The sequence below is a fragment of the Podarcis bocagei genome, assembly GCF_964188305.1.
Source record: "Podarcis bocagei genome assembly, chromosome: 4".
NCBI lineage: Eukaryota > Metazoa > Chordata > Lepidosauria > Squamata > Lacertidae > Podarcis > Podarcis bocagei.
In genome coordinates, this window is record NC_138128.1 from 36,113,757 (window position 1) to 36,131,883 (window position 18,127).

The 18,127-nt window shown below is 42.8% G+C and overlaps 1 protein-coding gene across 1 annotated transcript in view; it reads left to right on the plus strand.

Moving 5' to 3' along the window:
- The first annotated feature begins 3,212 nt into the window (after positions 1–3,212).
- LOC308586251 (vertebrate ancient opsin-like) overlaps positions 3,213–18,127 on the plus strand; it is a 93,022-nt gene continuing 78,107 nt past the window's right edge. The window contains exons 1-2 of the mRNA XM_081192700.1: positions 3,213–3,973; positions 17,034–17,362. Coding sequence (XP_081048826.1) covers positions 3,595–3,973; positions 17,034–17,362 — 708 coding nt within the window. The 5' untranslated portion in view covers positions 3,213–3,594. The remainder of the gene's footprint in view (positions 3,974–17,033; positions 17,363–18,127) is intronic.

The following is an 18,127-nucleotide window of genomic DNA, read 5'->3' on the forward strand; positions in this document are numbered from 1 at the left end:
GCATTATGCTTTCCATTTTTAAGTTTGGAATAGAGTAGTTGCTTTGGAAGACAATCATCAGGCATCCACACAACATGACCGGTCCAACGAAGTTGATGTTGAAGAATCATTGCTTCAACACTGGTGATCTTTGCTTCTTCCAGTACACTGATATTAGTTCGCCTGTCTTCCCAAGTGATGTGTAAAATTTTTCGGAGACACCGTTGATGGAATCTTTCAAGCAGTTGGAGATGGCGTTTATAAGTGGTCCATGTTGCACAAACATATCGTAAGGTTGGTAGTACAATAGCTTTGTAAACAAGCATTTTGGTTTCCTTGCAAATGTCCCGGTCCTCAAACACTCTGCACTTCAATCGATACTGAAAGCTTATCTCTAACTTGTTTTTGCAGAATTGTGAGAGGACCTCAGCAGCTACGGGGGAGTTGCGGTTAAGGAGATGTTCTTTCCAGCACAGTGTAATAGCTTAGAAGTGTGATACCGTCTGCCGAGCGTAGGGGGCATATGCCATGATTTATTGGCCCATAGATGGCCTTTGTGGCTTTAAAAAAGCTCTGCGCACCATGAGTGTAGAGCACAGCCATCATGGCTAGTAGCCTTCATAGTTCATTTCCTTTTACAGCCCCCTTGCCTTTTTGTTTCTCTGCTATCACATGTATTCTTTGCACAGGGAAAAGTGTTACACTGAGAAATGCATGCATTTATTTAGACTGCTCCCATATTGGCTGAGTTTTCCAGGGCTGGCAGTCTGGATTAATCTTTTTTTAAATAACAGTGATCAAACTATATGGAAATGAGCAAGATAGAAATGAGCACCCCATGGCTTGTTTTTATAGTGTTGTTTTTCAAAAGTCTACCCTATGATGTGTTATCTAAAGGAGATAAGGAACAACACTGAATGTTATTAAATCTAGAATGCAGAGGGACCCCACTGAGTAATCCAGCACGTTTATTTTTCAGAATAGCTTTTGGTGACACCCGAAAACACTGAAAAATCAGGTTTTGGGGTAACTAAATTCCCTAAGCTGCTTTCTGTCTGATCTGCCTTCTCTACTCATGTGGGCTGAATCTTGACTTGAAATTCATTCATTCCCCTCACCACCCACTAATCTTTCAGGGAAATGCTGTGTGTGTGTGGGAAACACCTTTGGGTACTTTCACAATTTTCTTGGAAAACTTGAGGGTGGAGGATATCAAGCAGAGTTTCCTTACTTCGCTGCAGATTTCACCACCCCTTTCCCGATCTGCCCCCCTCAACCCTTTTCCTTGAGAAGGGGAAAGGGATAGCTGGCTGCAAGGGGACTCTTTGGGAGACAGAAGAGTGCTTAGCAACCTCTCTTTAACTGGAAATGCTGATCCACAGCTTGTCTTGCTCTGCTCTGGCTGACTCGCTACATAAAAGCTGAGACTAGTCTGCTGATTAACCGTCTGTTGTCTTCTGGTTTTCATGGGATTCTTGCTCTGGTTTATTGGTTGCTGCGTTGGCTGTTGCAGATTTATTTATGTGGTGTAAGATGCTTGGCCCCAGAGAGGCAAAAGGTGGGATTTATGTTCATTTTATTCAGACCTGGTCTTGGCAAACGATGGGGATTTATTGCTCGGTTGATCAAGACCCCAGGCTTGTGCTAGTGCACAGAATTGACAACTGACCATCAACTTATGTAACTGGAAACACACAGTTCTGCATGTTCCCATCAGCTAAAATAGCCTGGGTGAGTAAGTGGAGGCTGCTCCCTTCTGCCTCTCATAGGAGTGGGAATGGAATGGCAAAAGTGTGAGAGTGGGTAGGTGAAAAAGAGGACAGGGCTCCTTCACCTCTTAAAAGCTATGCAGATGGTGGAATTGCACCACTGAACTAAGTGGAGTTTACTCCTCAGAAATTATGCACTGGATTGCAGTCACTGCTGACCGGGGATGTGAACCTAGGTCTCCTCAACCCAGTTCCAAACATGTTAACCATTATACCTTCTTTGTCAGGATTAGGAAGCCTCCAGTTTAAATCTTGCCTCTGTAAATTCACTGGATGGATTTGGGTGTCAAATGCTCCATTCCCATCTAGAATGTGGTGGGTTAAAAAACGCCAGTCCACCTCATAGATCTGTTATTAACTTCAAGAAAACACAGAGAAAGTTCTGGGAACATACTAAAAAGCTGTCCATAACAGTTAACTGATTCCATCATTATATACTTCATTACAAAATAAATTTCACTCATTTTAAAACTTAGGTACAAAGCAATTTGCAAAGGGACAGGTATTTCAATTATTTTGCAGGGTGGGAATCCATCCTTGTTGCAAAGACTTTGCATCCCACTGTGCATGCCACGGAAAGTACTCCTGCTTAGGGGAGCAACACCTGCATTTGGGTACACGGGTGAATGTGGATGTCCGTCCTCTGAACTGCATTGATATCAATGGAGCACATGTTTGGATGTGCATCACAGAACCATCCCGGTTGTGTTTACAAGCAGAATACAGCACCAACAGAGTGGAAGAATGAGGGATAAAAGGAACAACAAATATTCAGAAGAGAAGGGATGATCTTTTCTTATTTTTGCAACCCCACAAAATGCCAACTCTTGCAGCTGCAAGTTGTGCAGTTCTGGCATAGAAAGCACTGCTAAGTCCCAAATAAAATCAAGGTATACGTAATAGAAATGTTTAATTCTAGCAGAATTGTGTCCGAGGTTCATTTAAAAGTGTACCAACAAGAACTAAAAGCTCATTTGTGTGTGTGTGTGTGTGTGTGTGTGTGTGTGTGTGTGTGTGTATAGACATTGTATTTATCTGCTTCTACCAGGGAGCATAATTTGATTTAGAAATGCATCAAGTGTCCTGGAGTATAGGATTGTATAGGATTGTAAACTATTTCCCAAAGATAAAAACAAAAGCATAATAACACAAGTTCCCTGTCTTTTTGTGTGTGTCATTATAGAATTATGAGGGGGTGGGGAGACCTATAGATTTCATTTGACACATAAATCCTAAAGCACCCGGACCTTTCTCATCCCCAGATGGAACCATTTACAGAATTCTGTAGCCTTGCTTGAAACTTCAGTGATCTGAGGAGCTGTCACAACCTGAGAAGTGCTGAAAGGGAAAAGAAGGCAGCCTCTCAATCAGACGCATGTAACTGATCACCGGGAGGTTAAAATAGACCCCTCCTCCATTCTTTCACTTTGTCATTATATATTGCTCTTCCGCCGATATTAGAACCAGTCCCTTGTATGTATGTTTCCCTGACCTACATTTTATTTTTCAGGTTGCAACGGTTAACGTTGGGGATTCGGTACGGTGCCTCAGACAATGAGTGAAGCAAGCAGAGACAAGCGGTCTCCGCTTGGCCACATGGTGGAGCATCGCTGAAAGAAATCCTGGTACATTTTAACTCATTGATGTTACCGTTCACCAAATTTGAAAACATTACGAGAAAGAAAGAAAAGAAAGAAAAAAGATGTAACACAGTGAAGGCTTCTCTATCTTCTTTTAAGGGACTTGTGTGTGTGTATATCTGTGTCTGCTTAAGAGAATTTTCCTCTGCTGATCCTGCAATGCTTAGCCAGGCAGCTGAAGGAGATCTGGAAGGAGCCTTACTGAGATGACTGTGCCGAGCATCAGCTCCAGTTGCAGTGGTGTTAACAGTGTCTGGTGCAGCAGTAACGGCGGCGGCGGCAGCAGCAACAACCACAGATATGGCCAAGAGCATCATCTGAGTCCCACTGGCCACCTAGTCACAGCCATCTGCCTTGGCATCATTGGGATTCTGGGTTTCCTAAATAATCTCCTGGTCCTGGTACTTTTCTGCCGAAACAAAGTGCTGCGGTCTCCGATTAACTTGCTGCTGATGAACATTTCAGTGAGTGATCTGATGGTGTGCATTGTGGGTACCCCTTTCAGCTTTGCGGCCAGCACTCAGGGAAGATGGCTCATAGGGCCAGCCGGCTGCGTGTGGTATGGCTTTGCCAACACCTTGTTTGGTAAGTACCACTTTGTTGTCCTGCACCTGTCTAGGAGCATGCTTCCTTCACTTCTTCTCTGTGGCTTGGACCCAGTCAGGGGCTTGCCTACTGAGCAGATCCCATCTATTCCCTGCTAACTCAGTGTGCATTTTCTTTAGAAAGCTTTGCATCATCTCAGAAGGAGGTTCAGTGCAGCTTAGGTCTCTGGATGCTGCCTTACAGCCTCTTTGAGGTACTAACAACAAACTAGATCATAAAGACCAGAGTTGGTAAAGGGCTTGTGGTGGTGCTGGTTGGAGGAAATGAAGTTCTGTAAGTGTGGAGGACTCTGAGTTTGAAGGAACACAGTTGAGGGACACCCTATTCCCTTTATTTACAAGTTAAGTGCATTATTTGTATGAGAGGTGATGTGTGTGTGTGCGTGCGCACGTGTGAGTGAGTGAGAGTGAGAGAGTGCACACACAGGTGCATAGAAGTACCAGAAGTCCTATAGACCCCAACCTGATACCCTTCAGATGTTTTGGACTACAACTTCCACCAGTCCCAGCCAGCATAGTCAATAGCCTGGAATGATGGGAGTTGCAGTCCAAAACTTTGGGAAGGCACTAGGATGGGGAAGAGTGCTTTAGATTAAACATGCAAAGGACTCTGGTGATGATGGAGTGTAAATAACATAGTCAAAAGTATTATATGCTGAGAGCAAAAACAAGGATTGCTTATCTATCATCTATCATCTATCTATCGATCTATCATCTATCTATCTATCTATCATCTATCTATCTATCTATCTATCTATCTATCTATCTATCTATCTATCATCTATCATCTATCTCTATCTATCATCTATCTATCTATCTATCTATCATCTATCTATCTATCTATCTATCTATCTATCTATCTATCTATCATCTATCTATCATCTATCTATCTATCATCTATCTATCTATCTATCTATCTATCTATCTATCTATCTATCTATCTATCATCTATCATCTAGTTATCTAGCTATCTAGCTATCTAGCTATTATTTATCTACCTATAAAGCAATGAAAGTTTTTGGAACTAGGTTTGGAACTAGGTGAAAACAGGACTAGGTTGAATATCTGGGGCTACAAAGGGAACAGTAAAAAGGTAATGGAGCTGTATTCCTGCATTGACAAGTCTGCAGCTGTGCTTCTGTTTCAGTAAGGGAGCCCTGGGATTTGTGATTAGCTATAGTATTGCGAGGGGAAGACAGATGTGCCTGGCGTGCTCTGGTCCATGGGGTCACGAAGAGTCGGACACGACTAAACGACTAAACAACAACAACATAGTATTGCGAGTATAGGATGAAGGGGGCTTTAGACTATTATGGTAGGTGGGGAATGACAGCATGACTCTCTGATGGTCTGCCCCTATTAACTTGCTTCTGAGTAGACATGCATAGAATTGCATAGAATCTCAGTTATATTGTAGCAAAGTTTAGCATTTGGGGGCTCGAGTATATGTCTAAAGAGCTGAAGGATGCAAATACACTGGTACCTCGTGTTACGTACCATCCCCCTTATAAATGCTTCGGGTTACGTGCTCCACTAACCCGGAAGTAGATGCCCCTTGTTGTGAACTTTGCCCCGGGATGCGAATGGAAGTCGCGCCCTGGTGGCGTGGCAGTAGCGGGAGGCGCCATTAGCAAAAGCGTGCCTCATGTTATGAGCGGTTTCTGGTTATGAACGGACCTCCGGAACGGATTAAGTACGTAACACAAGGTACCACTGTATGGTTATGTATTTTGGTGTAGGATTGCAGCCTTAATAACTTCAGTTTGGGTCCCCTGTGAAGTGTTTAAGAGCAATGTAGTGTTTTGGTTTGCGCTTTTGCCATATTTGTTCATTTTACCCGCCCTTCTGTGGTTTGCTATTTTCTCATGCTACTGATCTCCTTGTCTTCATTTTATGTCTAAAACTCAATGCAAAAATTCAGTTCCATTGGTTATACTCAAGGGAGTGATCATGGTTCCACATCATAATTAATACCCATAACTTCCAGCATGGAATCACTTGATGCTTCCAACCAGCTCCAATACAAAAATTAAAAACCTGCTAATAGTCACATTTATATTGCTCTGTACAGTGTACAAAGCTTATCACCCAGCTCAGTATTATTATCCCTATAATGGATAGTGGTGGTGGTTGAGACAGCAAGAAAATGGCATATGTCATGTTTTCATGGAGAAACTGCTTGGCCTAGAAATTTCAAACTTTCCCCAGGTATCGTTGAGAAAGCTTTTGACGACCTCTCCTTCTTGCCCCTATTTCAGATGTGGTCTTATGCCTCTTTTGCAAGTTACTTTGTAAAGAGTCTGGTGCTCAGTTGGTGGCCCTGAAGGTTTTGCTGCTGTTCTCCTTTAAGTGTGGCTTTGTGCGCTATGTCTCAGTTGTGCCTATCAACAATGCATTCTGGCTGGATTTCAGTTGAAAGTGTAAGAGCCCTGATGGATCAGACCCCAATTTCTATCTAGTCCAGCATCTTGTTTCCCATAGTAACCAGCCAGAAACGTGCAAGCAAGCAGGAGATGAGGGCAACAGCCTGTCCTGCTATTGTTCCCTGCAACTGGAATTTAGAGATATGCTGCCTCATTTCTGATCCTGGATGTAATAGCATAGCAGACACTGGTAGCGTTATTCTCCATGCATTTGTTGAAACATCCTTCAAAGCCATTTTAGCTAGTGGAGCAAATTCCATAATTTAACTACACACTGTGTGAAGAAATATCTCCTCTGGCTTGTCTTTCATTCAGCTTCATTGGTTGACCATAGGTCCCGGACACCTCTATAATGTCCTCCCATTACTCATTATTCAAGCAGCATCTATCAAAATTCTGTGTTTTGCTCAAGTATTAAAAGCACAGGAGCTCTGCCTCTGCCTTAGGTGGCCACCCTAAGTGTTATTTCAGATCAGGGCTCCCCCTCCCCAGCTGGAGCTCACCAGAGCTCAGCTCCGGCACCTCTCAGGTGGGTGCCATTGCCATTTCAAGAAAACAAGGGAGAAGTTCGTGGTGAGCGCTGGCACCTCTTTTTCTAGAAAAAAAACACTGCTTCAGATCCTTTGATCCTTGTTATTGTCGCTTTCCCCGTTTCCCCCCGCTCTTCAATATCCTTTCTGAGATGTGGCAACCCAAAATGTAGGTAAACATTATTCCAAGTGAGGCAATAAATATCTCTATCATTATGGCGTCTATAGCCCACTCCTCCTTCAAGGAGCTCAAGATGGCAGAGATGGCTCCTCCATCTCACACATACTTTGTTCTCATACCAAGCTTCTGAGGTAGGTTAGGCAAGAGAGAGAGTCTGCTCCCAAGAGCACCCCATAAGTTTCATGGCTATGTGGGGATTTGAATCAAACACTCTAACCATGATGCCTCTTTTCCTCTTTTTAACTCTATCCAAGTTGGTGGGCATAACTGCTTCCTGTGGCAGTGAGTTCCATAGTTTCATTATGTTGAAATGCTTTCTTTTGTCTGTGCTGAATCTTCCAACATTCAGCTTCTCAGGATGCCCATGAGCTCTAGTCTTATGAGAGGAGAAAACTTTTACTAAACCCACTTTCTCCATGCCATACATAGTTTTTATAAACTTTTGCAATTCTGCCTCTTATTCACTTTTCCCTGTAAACTAAAAGTCCCAGACGTTGCAACCTTTCTTCATAGAGGAAATCCATTCATACATCCCCTTAACCATTTGCGCTGCTGTTTTCTGAACCTTTTCCTACTCTACAATATCCTTTTTCAGGTGAGGTGACCAGAAGTGTGCACAGTATTCCAAATACAGTCACATCATAGATTCATATAACAGTATTTTGATATTAGCAGTTTTATTTTCAGTGCCTTACCTAATGATCCCTAGCATGTCCTTTGCCTTTCTCACAGCTGCTGCAAATTGGGTTGATGTTTTTATCAAGCTATCCACTATGACCCCAAGGTCTGTTGCTATCAGTTCAGTCCCAATGAGCGTATATGTGAAATTAATACTTTTTTGGCCAGGCAGGCACTTTACACTTTCTTACATTGAATTGCATTTGCTGTTTATTCCTAATTTCTGCTTCTTGCTGTTTAACCAATGCCTAATCCAGGAGAGTACCCCTCCTCTTATTCCATGACTGCTAAGCTTAATCAGGAAACTTCTAAGGCACAGTCATTTGGGTAGCTAGAGATTTTATCTCTTTGTTGTTACCGGAGCACTTAAGGAGCCAATCTTTGTGAGGATAGCTGAAGTCACTCATAACTGCAACATTCCCTCTTTTCAATGCTTCATTCATTTCATCCTTCATCTCAATATCTCCCTAGGCATTTTGATCAGGCAGGTGATAGCACACCCACAGTGCTAACTTAAACACCCACTGGTCCCACCCTGGCTATCTGGCAGTTGTCTGTCTGCAGTCCTGGGAGCAGATTAAGAAAATGCATAAGCATATTTTGAGAAGAAGAGTGAGGTGTGCCTCCAAGTTTTATCCAGAAAAAAGCAATATCTTTGCACATCTATAAGGTCAAAGTTTAACACTGATCTAGATGAACAAGGATGATTCCCCCATTTTCTTCTTTTGAAGCAGAGAACAAGTCGAGGTGGCCATTGCAGTCCCAACTCTCCAAGCATTGGGAAGTAAATTACAACCAGGGTGGTGTTTTTTCTTTCTTTTTCTTCTTCTTGTCTGTGCAGACAGACTTTCATCTATTGGGATCTTTCTGTGAATCATGATTTCTACCCACCTTGTTTTCAGCTGTTAAAAATAGGCATCATTTCCTCTTCACCAATATATTTTATTAATATTCCCTCTGTTTCTGGGCGCTCATCCTTAGGATGTGACAATATATGTTTCCTTTTATCAAATCAGCAGCAGAGCACGGTGGAGAGAGACGGCTGTTCTCTTTCTAACACCTTTCCACGCTTCTGATGCTATCCAGACTGGCTTCACCAGAGCATGCTCCTATCCTCCCGGGTGCTCTGATTTCTGACCTAATCAAATGTTTTCAGTAGGTACACATTCTTATTTGGTTTCTGTTTTCAAAATACACTTCAAAACGAACCTCCTTCAAAAAGGCTTTTATGCACAGTTTCTGCACCAGGAAAGTATCTGCTTCCCGCTTGCCTCTCATTAGTTTCTTTGTTAGGAATCCAGGTTGTATTTTAGTATTTGACATTTAACCTTGATACCTTAGAAAGGAGCTAATGAGAGGCAAGTGAGAGGCAGGTCCCTGACTGCTGCTGGAATATTTCCAAGCAATTTAGAAAACACTGCTATCCATGGTTAGTGTGTGTAGGTTTTTCATACTAGCACATTTCAGTGGCTGGAGTGGACTTCTTCAAACTTTTCATGCTCCATCCATATTAAATAACTTTCAATGTAAGGGAAAGCTGCAAAACACTTGGCATACGCCAGCATGGTGTAGTGGTTAGTGTGTCAGACTAGGACCTGATAGAACAGGGTTCAAATCCTCACTCGACCATAAAACTCACTGGGTGGCCTAGGGCCAGTTACTGCCTCTCAGCCTAACCTAACTCACAGGGTTGCTGTGAAGAGAAAATGAAGAAAGGGAGAACCATATACAATCCTCAGATGAAAAGATGGTGTATAAATGAAATGACTAAATAATAAAAATTTGTTGAATGGAAGAAAGTTAAGCTGCCCATCATGGTGGCTCATATTTCAATCCAAAGCATGTTGACTCAGGAGGAGTAAAAAGGTAAAGGTAAAGGACCCCTGACAGTTAAGTCCAGTCACGGACGACTCTAGGGTTGCGACTCTCATCTCGCTTTACTGACCGAGGGTGCTGGCGTTTGTCCGCAGACAGTTTTTCCGGGTCATGTGGCCAGCATGACTAAGCCGCTTCTGGCGCAACAGAACACCGAAACCAGAGCAGTGCATGGAAACACCATTTACCTCCCCGCCAGAGCAGTATCTATTTATCTACTTGCACTTTGATGTGCTTTTGAACTGCTAGGTGGGCAGGAGCTGGGACTGAGCAACGGGAGCTCACCCTGTCATGGGGATTCGAACCGCCGACCTTCCAATCGGCAAGCCTACTAAATAGGTCCCACTAAATTCAGTAGGACTTGCTGTCTTGTAGGGATGGATTTTTTGGGATCATAGCCTCAAAAACAGCAGCTGAGACAATATATGGCTGCTTTCTCCAGCTCGGTCCCCTTCAGATATTTTCAATTACAATTCTCATCAGTCCCAGCTAGCACAGCCAATGGCCAAAACATCTTGAGGGCATCAGGCTACGGAAGGATGACCTAATCAAAGCTCCATTGACTGCAGTGACTCTGAGGAAGTGTTTGAGGGATCATCCCCTCTGTTTTGAATGCCTGTGTGTGACTTGGAACCCATCAAGCTGAACCCCCATCATTCTGAAGTCTAGTTCTGAGGGCCTTCTGGTGGTTCCCTTACTGAGAGAAGTGAGGTTACAGGGAACCAGACAGAGGACCTTTTCAGTAGTGGCTCCCGCCCTGTGGAAGGCCCTCCCATCAGATTTCAAGGGAATAAATAACTACCTGACTTTTAGAAGACATCTGAAGGCAGCCCTGTTTAGGGAAGTTTTTAACGTTTGATGTGTTATTGAATTTTTAATATTTTGTTGAAAGCTGCCCAGAGTGGCTGGTGAAACCCAGCCAGATGGGCGGTGTGTGTGTGTGTGTGTGTATAAAATTATTATTTTATATTATATTATTACAATTTGCATCCCACAGAATTCAAATTGTAATACAATAAAATACAAGGGATGAAATAAGAAATACAAATACAATTAAAAATCAGTATGAATATTCAATGCAGACATGCTGCAGACCACCTGAATAAAGCTCATGGTCCACAGAGCACAGTTTGGGAACCCCTGCCCTATGAAACAACTTTGAACTCAATGGGACTTACTTCTGAGCAGCCATGAATAGGCTCTCACTGTACGGCTTCATTTGCACACAGATGTAGCTGAATGTTCACCATCATATCTGAGCTCCTGGCAGACAACAGTTTTCTCTGGTCAGACCTCACCTGGAGTACTGTGTCCAGTTCTGGGCACCACAGTTCAAGAAGGACACTGACAAACTGGAACGTGTCTAGAGGAGGGCAACCAAAATGGTCAAAGGCCTGGAAACGATGCCTTATGAGGAATGGCTAAGGGAGCTGGGCATGTTTAGCCTGGAGAAGAGGAGGTTAAGGGGTGATATGATAGCCATGTTCAAATATATAAAAGGATGTCACATAGAGGAGGGAGAAAGGTTGTTTTCTGCTGCTCCAGAGAAGCGGACACGGAGCAATGGATCCAAACTACAAGAAAGAAGATTCCACCTAATCATGAGGTAGAACTTCCTGACAGTAAGAGCTGTTCGACAGTGGAATTTGCTGCCAAGGAGTGTGGTGGAGTCTCCTTCTTTGGAGGTCTTTAAGCAGAGGCTTGACAACCATATGTCAGGAGTGCTCTGATGGTGTTTCCTGCTTGGCAGGGGGTTGGACTCGATGGCCCTTGTGGTCTCTTCCAACTCTATGATTCTATGATTCTATGATTCTCAAAGCTGCTCAGAAACATTTCTGTTCTGAAAGTTAACCTCTGCACCTGACAGAGACACCGATGAGAAGCAACTGGGAGGCAAACTCTTGCCTAATGTGGAAATGTTGCATGGCAAGTGTTTTGTAGACATGTGGATAATTGAGGGAAACTTTTTTTTTAAACAGCACATTGCAAGCATGGAAACAATAATAACAGAGCAGGTGACAACTTGGAGGGAGATTTTGACTAACATGTCATGTATTTTGTGCATTTCATTGCACATTGTCTCTAGCACTTATATAGCATAGTAGCAATATATAGATATTAAAAAGAAACAAACTGTTTGCAATGTCACATTGGAGGAATCCAGAGGTGCTCCAAAACAGGGAACTGATGCACAAATGTATGTCTTACAGTTCTTAGATCTTATGACCAGTCACTGTGAGGACCTGAGGGTAACTGCCATGACAGCTAGAGACAAGCTCTTCCCATGATCCAACAAATCCAGTGATCATCACATACCCTTGGTCCTCTTGGTCCTCCCAGTGTGCCAAAACTTTTGCTTCTCCATTTGTTGGGTGGATAATGATGCTTAGGAGCTGTGGAACAATGCTCTAGCATCCATCCCCCCCCCTGACCTTTTGCTCCTCTTGGAGTCCTTCAAAGAAGAAATGGGACTTTGTTGATCTTATTTCAGTGGGACTCGCTCCCAAGAAAGTGCAAGGATTGCAGCTTTTGTTATACATTTTGTGGCTTTTTTTGCACCAGTGAACAAGAGTGTAAGTCATTGCACCTTAACCTTGAATCGCAGCTGTCTCTTGCACACATACTCCTAAATGAACTGCATTATCAAAATTGCAATTTGAAAGAGCAAAGCTTTTGAATCTTGACCTGTCAGTAATGTCTGCGTCATACCAGACAACCTCTCAGAATCAAGATGAACATGTTCTAGATGACAAGGCCAGCATAGGCCAGTGTTTATGAAAATTGTATTTCCTCTTTTTATTGTGGGTCTGTTGACTACAATAAATTAATAATGATGTTTGCCATTTCTAAAAATTATTAATTACCATTTATCTACACCCTTTGCAACATATGACCTGCCATTTTACTGACAGAACCTTTTTTTAAAAGAAAAAGAAAATTTCCTTTGCAGGTCTTTTTAAAGCCTAAACAGTATATAGACAAAGCAATTTTGTTTAGTGAATGCCAGCAGTTCTCACAGAATTTCAGTACGGACGTGAAACAGTTATTTCTCCCCCTTCAAAAAAGTGGCATTTGAATCAGATGATCAAATAAGCCATTATTATTGACAGCCTAGTTGCATGGTGTAATCTTAGAGATTGACAGCTTGCTTAGTTAGATTTAGCAACATATTTAGCAGAATAATGTCTTTAGAGTGAGTTTTCTTTTGTAGCAGCCGTGCATGTTTTCATACATGTTGCACTTTTTCATATGTGAAAGCAAAATGACCCTTAGGATATTTATGTGGGTTAAACCACTGAGCCTAGGGCTTGCTGATCAGAAGGTCAGTGGTTGAAATCCCCGTGATGGGGTGTGCTCCCATTGCTTGGTCCCTGCTCCTGCCGACATAGCAGTTCGAAAGCACATCAAAGTGCAAGTAGATAAATAGGTACCGCTCCGGTGGGAAGGTAAACAGCGTTTCTGTGCGCTGCTCTGGTTCCCCAGAAGTGGCTTAGTCATGCTGGCCACATGACTCGGAAGCTGTACGCCGGCTCCCTCAGCCAGTAAAGCGAGATGAGCGCCGCAACCCCAGAGTCGTCTGCAACTGAACCTAATGGTCAGGGGTCCCTTTACCTTTACCTAGTACTCCAAAGTTCCCTGTAATCAAGGAGTGGGGAATCTTTTTCAGCATGAACTGCACCTTCCTTTCTGGGAAATGTTACAAGAGCCAAGGGCTGGGGGGGTGGGGGCAGAGGCAAAAGTGAGTGGAGCAACTGCTGTTAAATTTTACCTTTCCATAGTAGCCTGGCTTCTATACATATTTCCAGACCCCCTTTTCCATGCACATAGGAGCCAACTCCCAGGGGCTGAGGGGTCTTGCCCCCTCAATATTTACACCCCCCCCCACAAAATGATGGGCATTGCAATTCAAATGGTGTGTGTGTGCCGTGTCATGTGATCGCTTATGCAGGGCTTTTCTGCCCCCCACGTTTTATTCAAATTGGCACCTCTGTCCACGCAGATAAACAAGATGCATTATCAAAGTCCAAGGGACACATTCCAGCTTGGCGAAAATACCTGAGGTACAAATATTGCCCCCCCTCCCGGACCTCTCATGGAGGAGGTTCATGAAGAATGGCCTCAGCTGATGGTTGCAGGATTTGGGTTGGTTCATCTGGGGAGAGGGGGTGCTTGAGCTATTGTGCCTGCAAGTGCAGTCAAGGGACATTCCCTAGACCCTGGGACATTTGATGTTTCCTTTTTGGTTGACACAGAACATCCTAGCTGATAAAGAGGTGTTGGGAAAGCTTGTAAAAAAATCCATAGATTTCTTATCTAGAGATATTATCTGTATACAACCTTCTTTCTCCTTTTCTGCCTTTCTTCCTGGCATCCTGAAAAACAAAAGACAAAGAAGTTCCCGTGATAAGGTTGCTTTGTGTGCCAAAGGCTTTCTACAAAATTCAATAAAGTTAGTAAACAGTCTCTGCCTCCAGCTTACTTTATTGCTATTGAATTGGCTGGTTTTTTTTTACAAACTGGCTATTTAAAAAATATTGATGGTAAATCTCCAATAAATCTAGGGGAAGGGAAAGGGGTTAGTCAGTAGATTTCAGGTATCCAGTCCTGCTCAGATCCATTTTGGATTGAACTACACACTCTGGAGTCTGTCCAATTTTGAAATTGCCCCAATGTTCTCTAGAGGCATTGCCTTCCTGCCTTTCTTTTTGCAGCTTACCAGTACATGGGAAGCAGTGTGGACGACTCAGACAAATGCCATGGCTACAGCTGTGGTCTTGGATAAGAGGAATATATTGCTAAGAACCATGGGAAATTTAATCAATAGCCTTGTTCCCAGCACTTTTAAATTTTGCTCCAAGCAGCACCTCAGTTCCTGCAACATGAAGGTGAGAAGGGTTTCTAGGAGAGCTGAAACAGGGATTGAGGCTGCTAGTCCTAGGAATAGAATGTCTTCGCCGACTAACAGGGCCAAATCTGCCTCAGACCCAGTCTGGCTCAGTTTTAATCTCATTATTCTGGATAATAATAATAATAATAATAATAATAATAATAATAATAATAATTTCTACCTGCCCATCTGGCTGGGTTTCCCCAGCCACTCTGGGACGTTTTCAACAAAATATTAAAAATTCAATAAAACATCAAACATCAAACATTAAAAACTTGCCTAAACAGAGCTGCCTTCAGATGTCTTCTAAAAGTTGGATAGTTGTTTATTTCCTTGACATCTGATGGGAGGGCTTTCCACAGGGCGGGCGCCACTGCCGAGAAGGGAAATTTTCAAGGGAAAATATGGATGAACCAATCACTGTTTGCAACCATAGACTGATAGATAGTGTGAGTGCAAGAATGGTTTTTCATCTGTATTTGAATGAAAGCTATAGACATGCACACTCATTTTTCTTTGCATCTCCTACATCAGTAGGATTTGGAAACATCCACATCAATTTTACCAGCATTACGGAAACAACTTCTTAACTTTATCCTGATACTTCCTATGAATAAAGCTGGCCAACTTACATACACATTTGAAGGGGATGCCCATGATACCATGTATGATGCCTGTGATAACTGATGCCTGTGATAATTGCAGTAGGTATGGCATCCATTTAGCATGTGCAGGAATGATGTAATGTTAAATAATGACCCTCTCGAGTCTGATTTTTTGGTTTTTAAGAAACATAAATATGTAATTGTGCACTGACTTCAGCAAGTCTTTCCTGCTGTCTCAATGGTGTGAGAAAATGCCTCCTGGGTGATCTGCAGACTTCCAAATACATAAAACTTGCAATATGCTAGTATTCTCAATGCCTAGTTTTGCATATTGAGTGGGCATAGATACAGTGGTACCTCGGGTTACATACGCTTCAGGTTACAGACTCCGCTAACCCAGAAATAGTGCTTCAGGTTAAGAACTTTGCTTCAGGATAAGAACAGAAATCGGGCTCTGGCGGTGCGGCAGCAGCAGGAGGCCCCATTAGCTAAAGTGGTGCTTCAGGTTAAGAACACTTTCAGGTTAAGAATGGACCTCCGGAACGAATTAAGTACGTAACCAGAGGTACCACTGTACTACATTTCAATCTTTAGACATGAAAATGTGGAAGTACACCTCTGCTGGTGCGTGAGAAGAGTTGTTGTTCTTCTGCAGACTATTTGGAAGAATAAGGAGACAGAAAGAGACTTTCTTGCCTCCATTTTATGTATAATCTAAAACAGATGGGGAACCTGGTGGCCACAGTGTGATGGACTACAACTTCCATCAGCCCCAGCTGGCATGTCCAGTGGTCAGGGATTGTGAGAGTTGGAGTCCAATAGCATTTGGAGCAACACAGACTCTACCCCTTTAATACAGGAACTTGCAGCCCTGGGTCTGGTAAGTGCCTGGGCAAAAAATGCTATTGTAATATATAGCACCTTCAGTTTCATCGTGGAAGAAAGGCAAGATATTAATGCAACAGATGAATAATAATTTACAATAATTTACTATGTAGTTTCTAAAAGGTCAAGCTAGCTACAAGACCAATTCTGAAGGCAAATGATCTCTGAACCATTGCTTTACCACTATTTGCATTTATTTACACACATGCAGGATGAACACAGATGGAAACACTCAACTTAAACAGGCTGTTTCCAGTCTGCCTCACATTGCAAGCCTATTCCTCATGTCACACACAGACAACTTGATTACATTTGGTTGGGAAGGGGATATTTGCTAGCCCTTCAGAAGGCCAGATACTGAGATTCACAGCCAGCTATTTAGTTCCCATGATAACATATTACCTGCAATTTGTCTAGCAATAGATTATGCCAGGCTCAACCTGGACAACTGGCTTGACTACTTCAGCAGTCCTATTCTTCTCTAGATCTCAAACATAAAACCATACTTGGAAAGAACTTTGGAGGTCACCTAGTTCAACTCCCTGCTCACAATACAGTGGTACCTCGGGTTAAGTACTTAACTCGTTCTGGAGGTCCGTTCTTAACCTGAAACTGTTCTTAACCTGAAGCACCACTTTAGCTAATGGGGCCTTCTGCTGCCACTGCGCCACCGCAGCCTGATTTCTGTTCTTATCCTGAAGCAAAGTTCTTAACCTGAAGCACTATTTCTGGGTTAGCAGAGTGTGTAACCTGAAGCGTATGTAACCCGAGGTACCACTGTAATATGATCGCACAAGTAGAGAGGGAACAGTAGATATGAGGCCAAGGTCATTTAGGAAAGAATTTGCTAATGGATGGGTCTCATGGTTCAAAGTGTTTCTTCAAAGCCCTCAAAGCCTTGTTTATAAGACGCACTTGTTCGCTTAGAAAACAATTGTCCGAAATAAAACAAAGTAATCTGCTGTTACCTTACAGGTACGGTGTCACTTATATCCCTGGCTGTGCTTTCGTATGAACGCTATTGCACCATGATGGGTACAACTGAAGCTGATGCCACAAACTACAAGAAAGTATGGCTGGGAATCTTCGTGTCCTGGATGTATTCTTTATTCTGGACCTTGCCACCACTTTTTGGATGGAGTAGCTATGGACCAGAAGGACCAGGCACTACATGTTCAGTTAACTGGCATTCACGGGATGCTAACAATGTATCTTACATAATATGCCTCTTCGTCTTTTGCCTTGTCCTTCCTTTTATCATTATTGTTTACTGCTATGGGAAGCTGCTGTGTGCCATAAAGCAGGTGAGTGGATTTTTCAATCTTTTCGACAGAGTGTCAGTGTGTTGTGTTGCATCCAATGGCAAGTCAAAGTCAGATCAAGGTACATGCAGGTCCCACTTACTGAACACAATGCTTTCCCTGGAATTCATTCATTAGATGAGCATTTGCATGAGTCCACGGTTTCCACTGATGTATATAGGATCATTTCTCATATAGGATTTGTCTGATCTCCCTACCCACTCTCTCCATGGTTTCTTCCTGAAATGACTGCAGCCAACCAGCAAAAGAGAGACAAAGGAAAAACTGATTTGTGGATTTTTGTAAACGAGCAGGCAATTAGCTGGACCTGTGTGTACATGGCAGAAACAACCAGGACCTTGGGCAGCTCCAAAGGGACTCCTCTGGTTGAAACATTTTCCTCCAAAGATGCTTATCTAAGTGGAGAACTAGATCATAGTGAAATTTGGAAAATGCAAGTCAAAGTCAGATCAAAATAGGCTGGAGTGCAGTAGACTACCTCCCTGGAGGTAATGGCTGGGTGGTTAAAGGACCCTAATCTTATTTTACAGGACAGTATTTGACTTCTGTAAGGCTGGGGAGAAAGAGGTACTGCGGGGGACTCATCCTCTGAGTCAAAGGTGGTGGCAGTTCTTTGCCCTTTAAAGGAAATGTAGTCCAAGTCATATGAACATTTTCCTTTTGCTGAAGATGCACCATGAAAGCAAATGATTTATTTGAAATAAGAGTCTTTATACGGGGAGCAAACTAAAATTAAACACTAAAAGG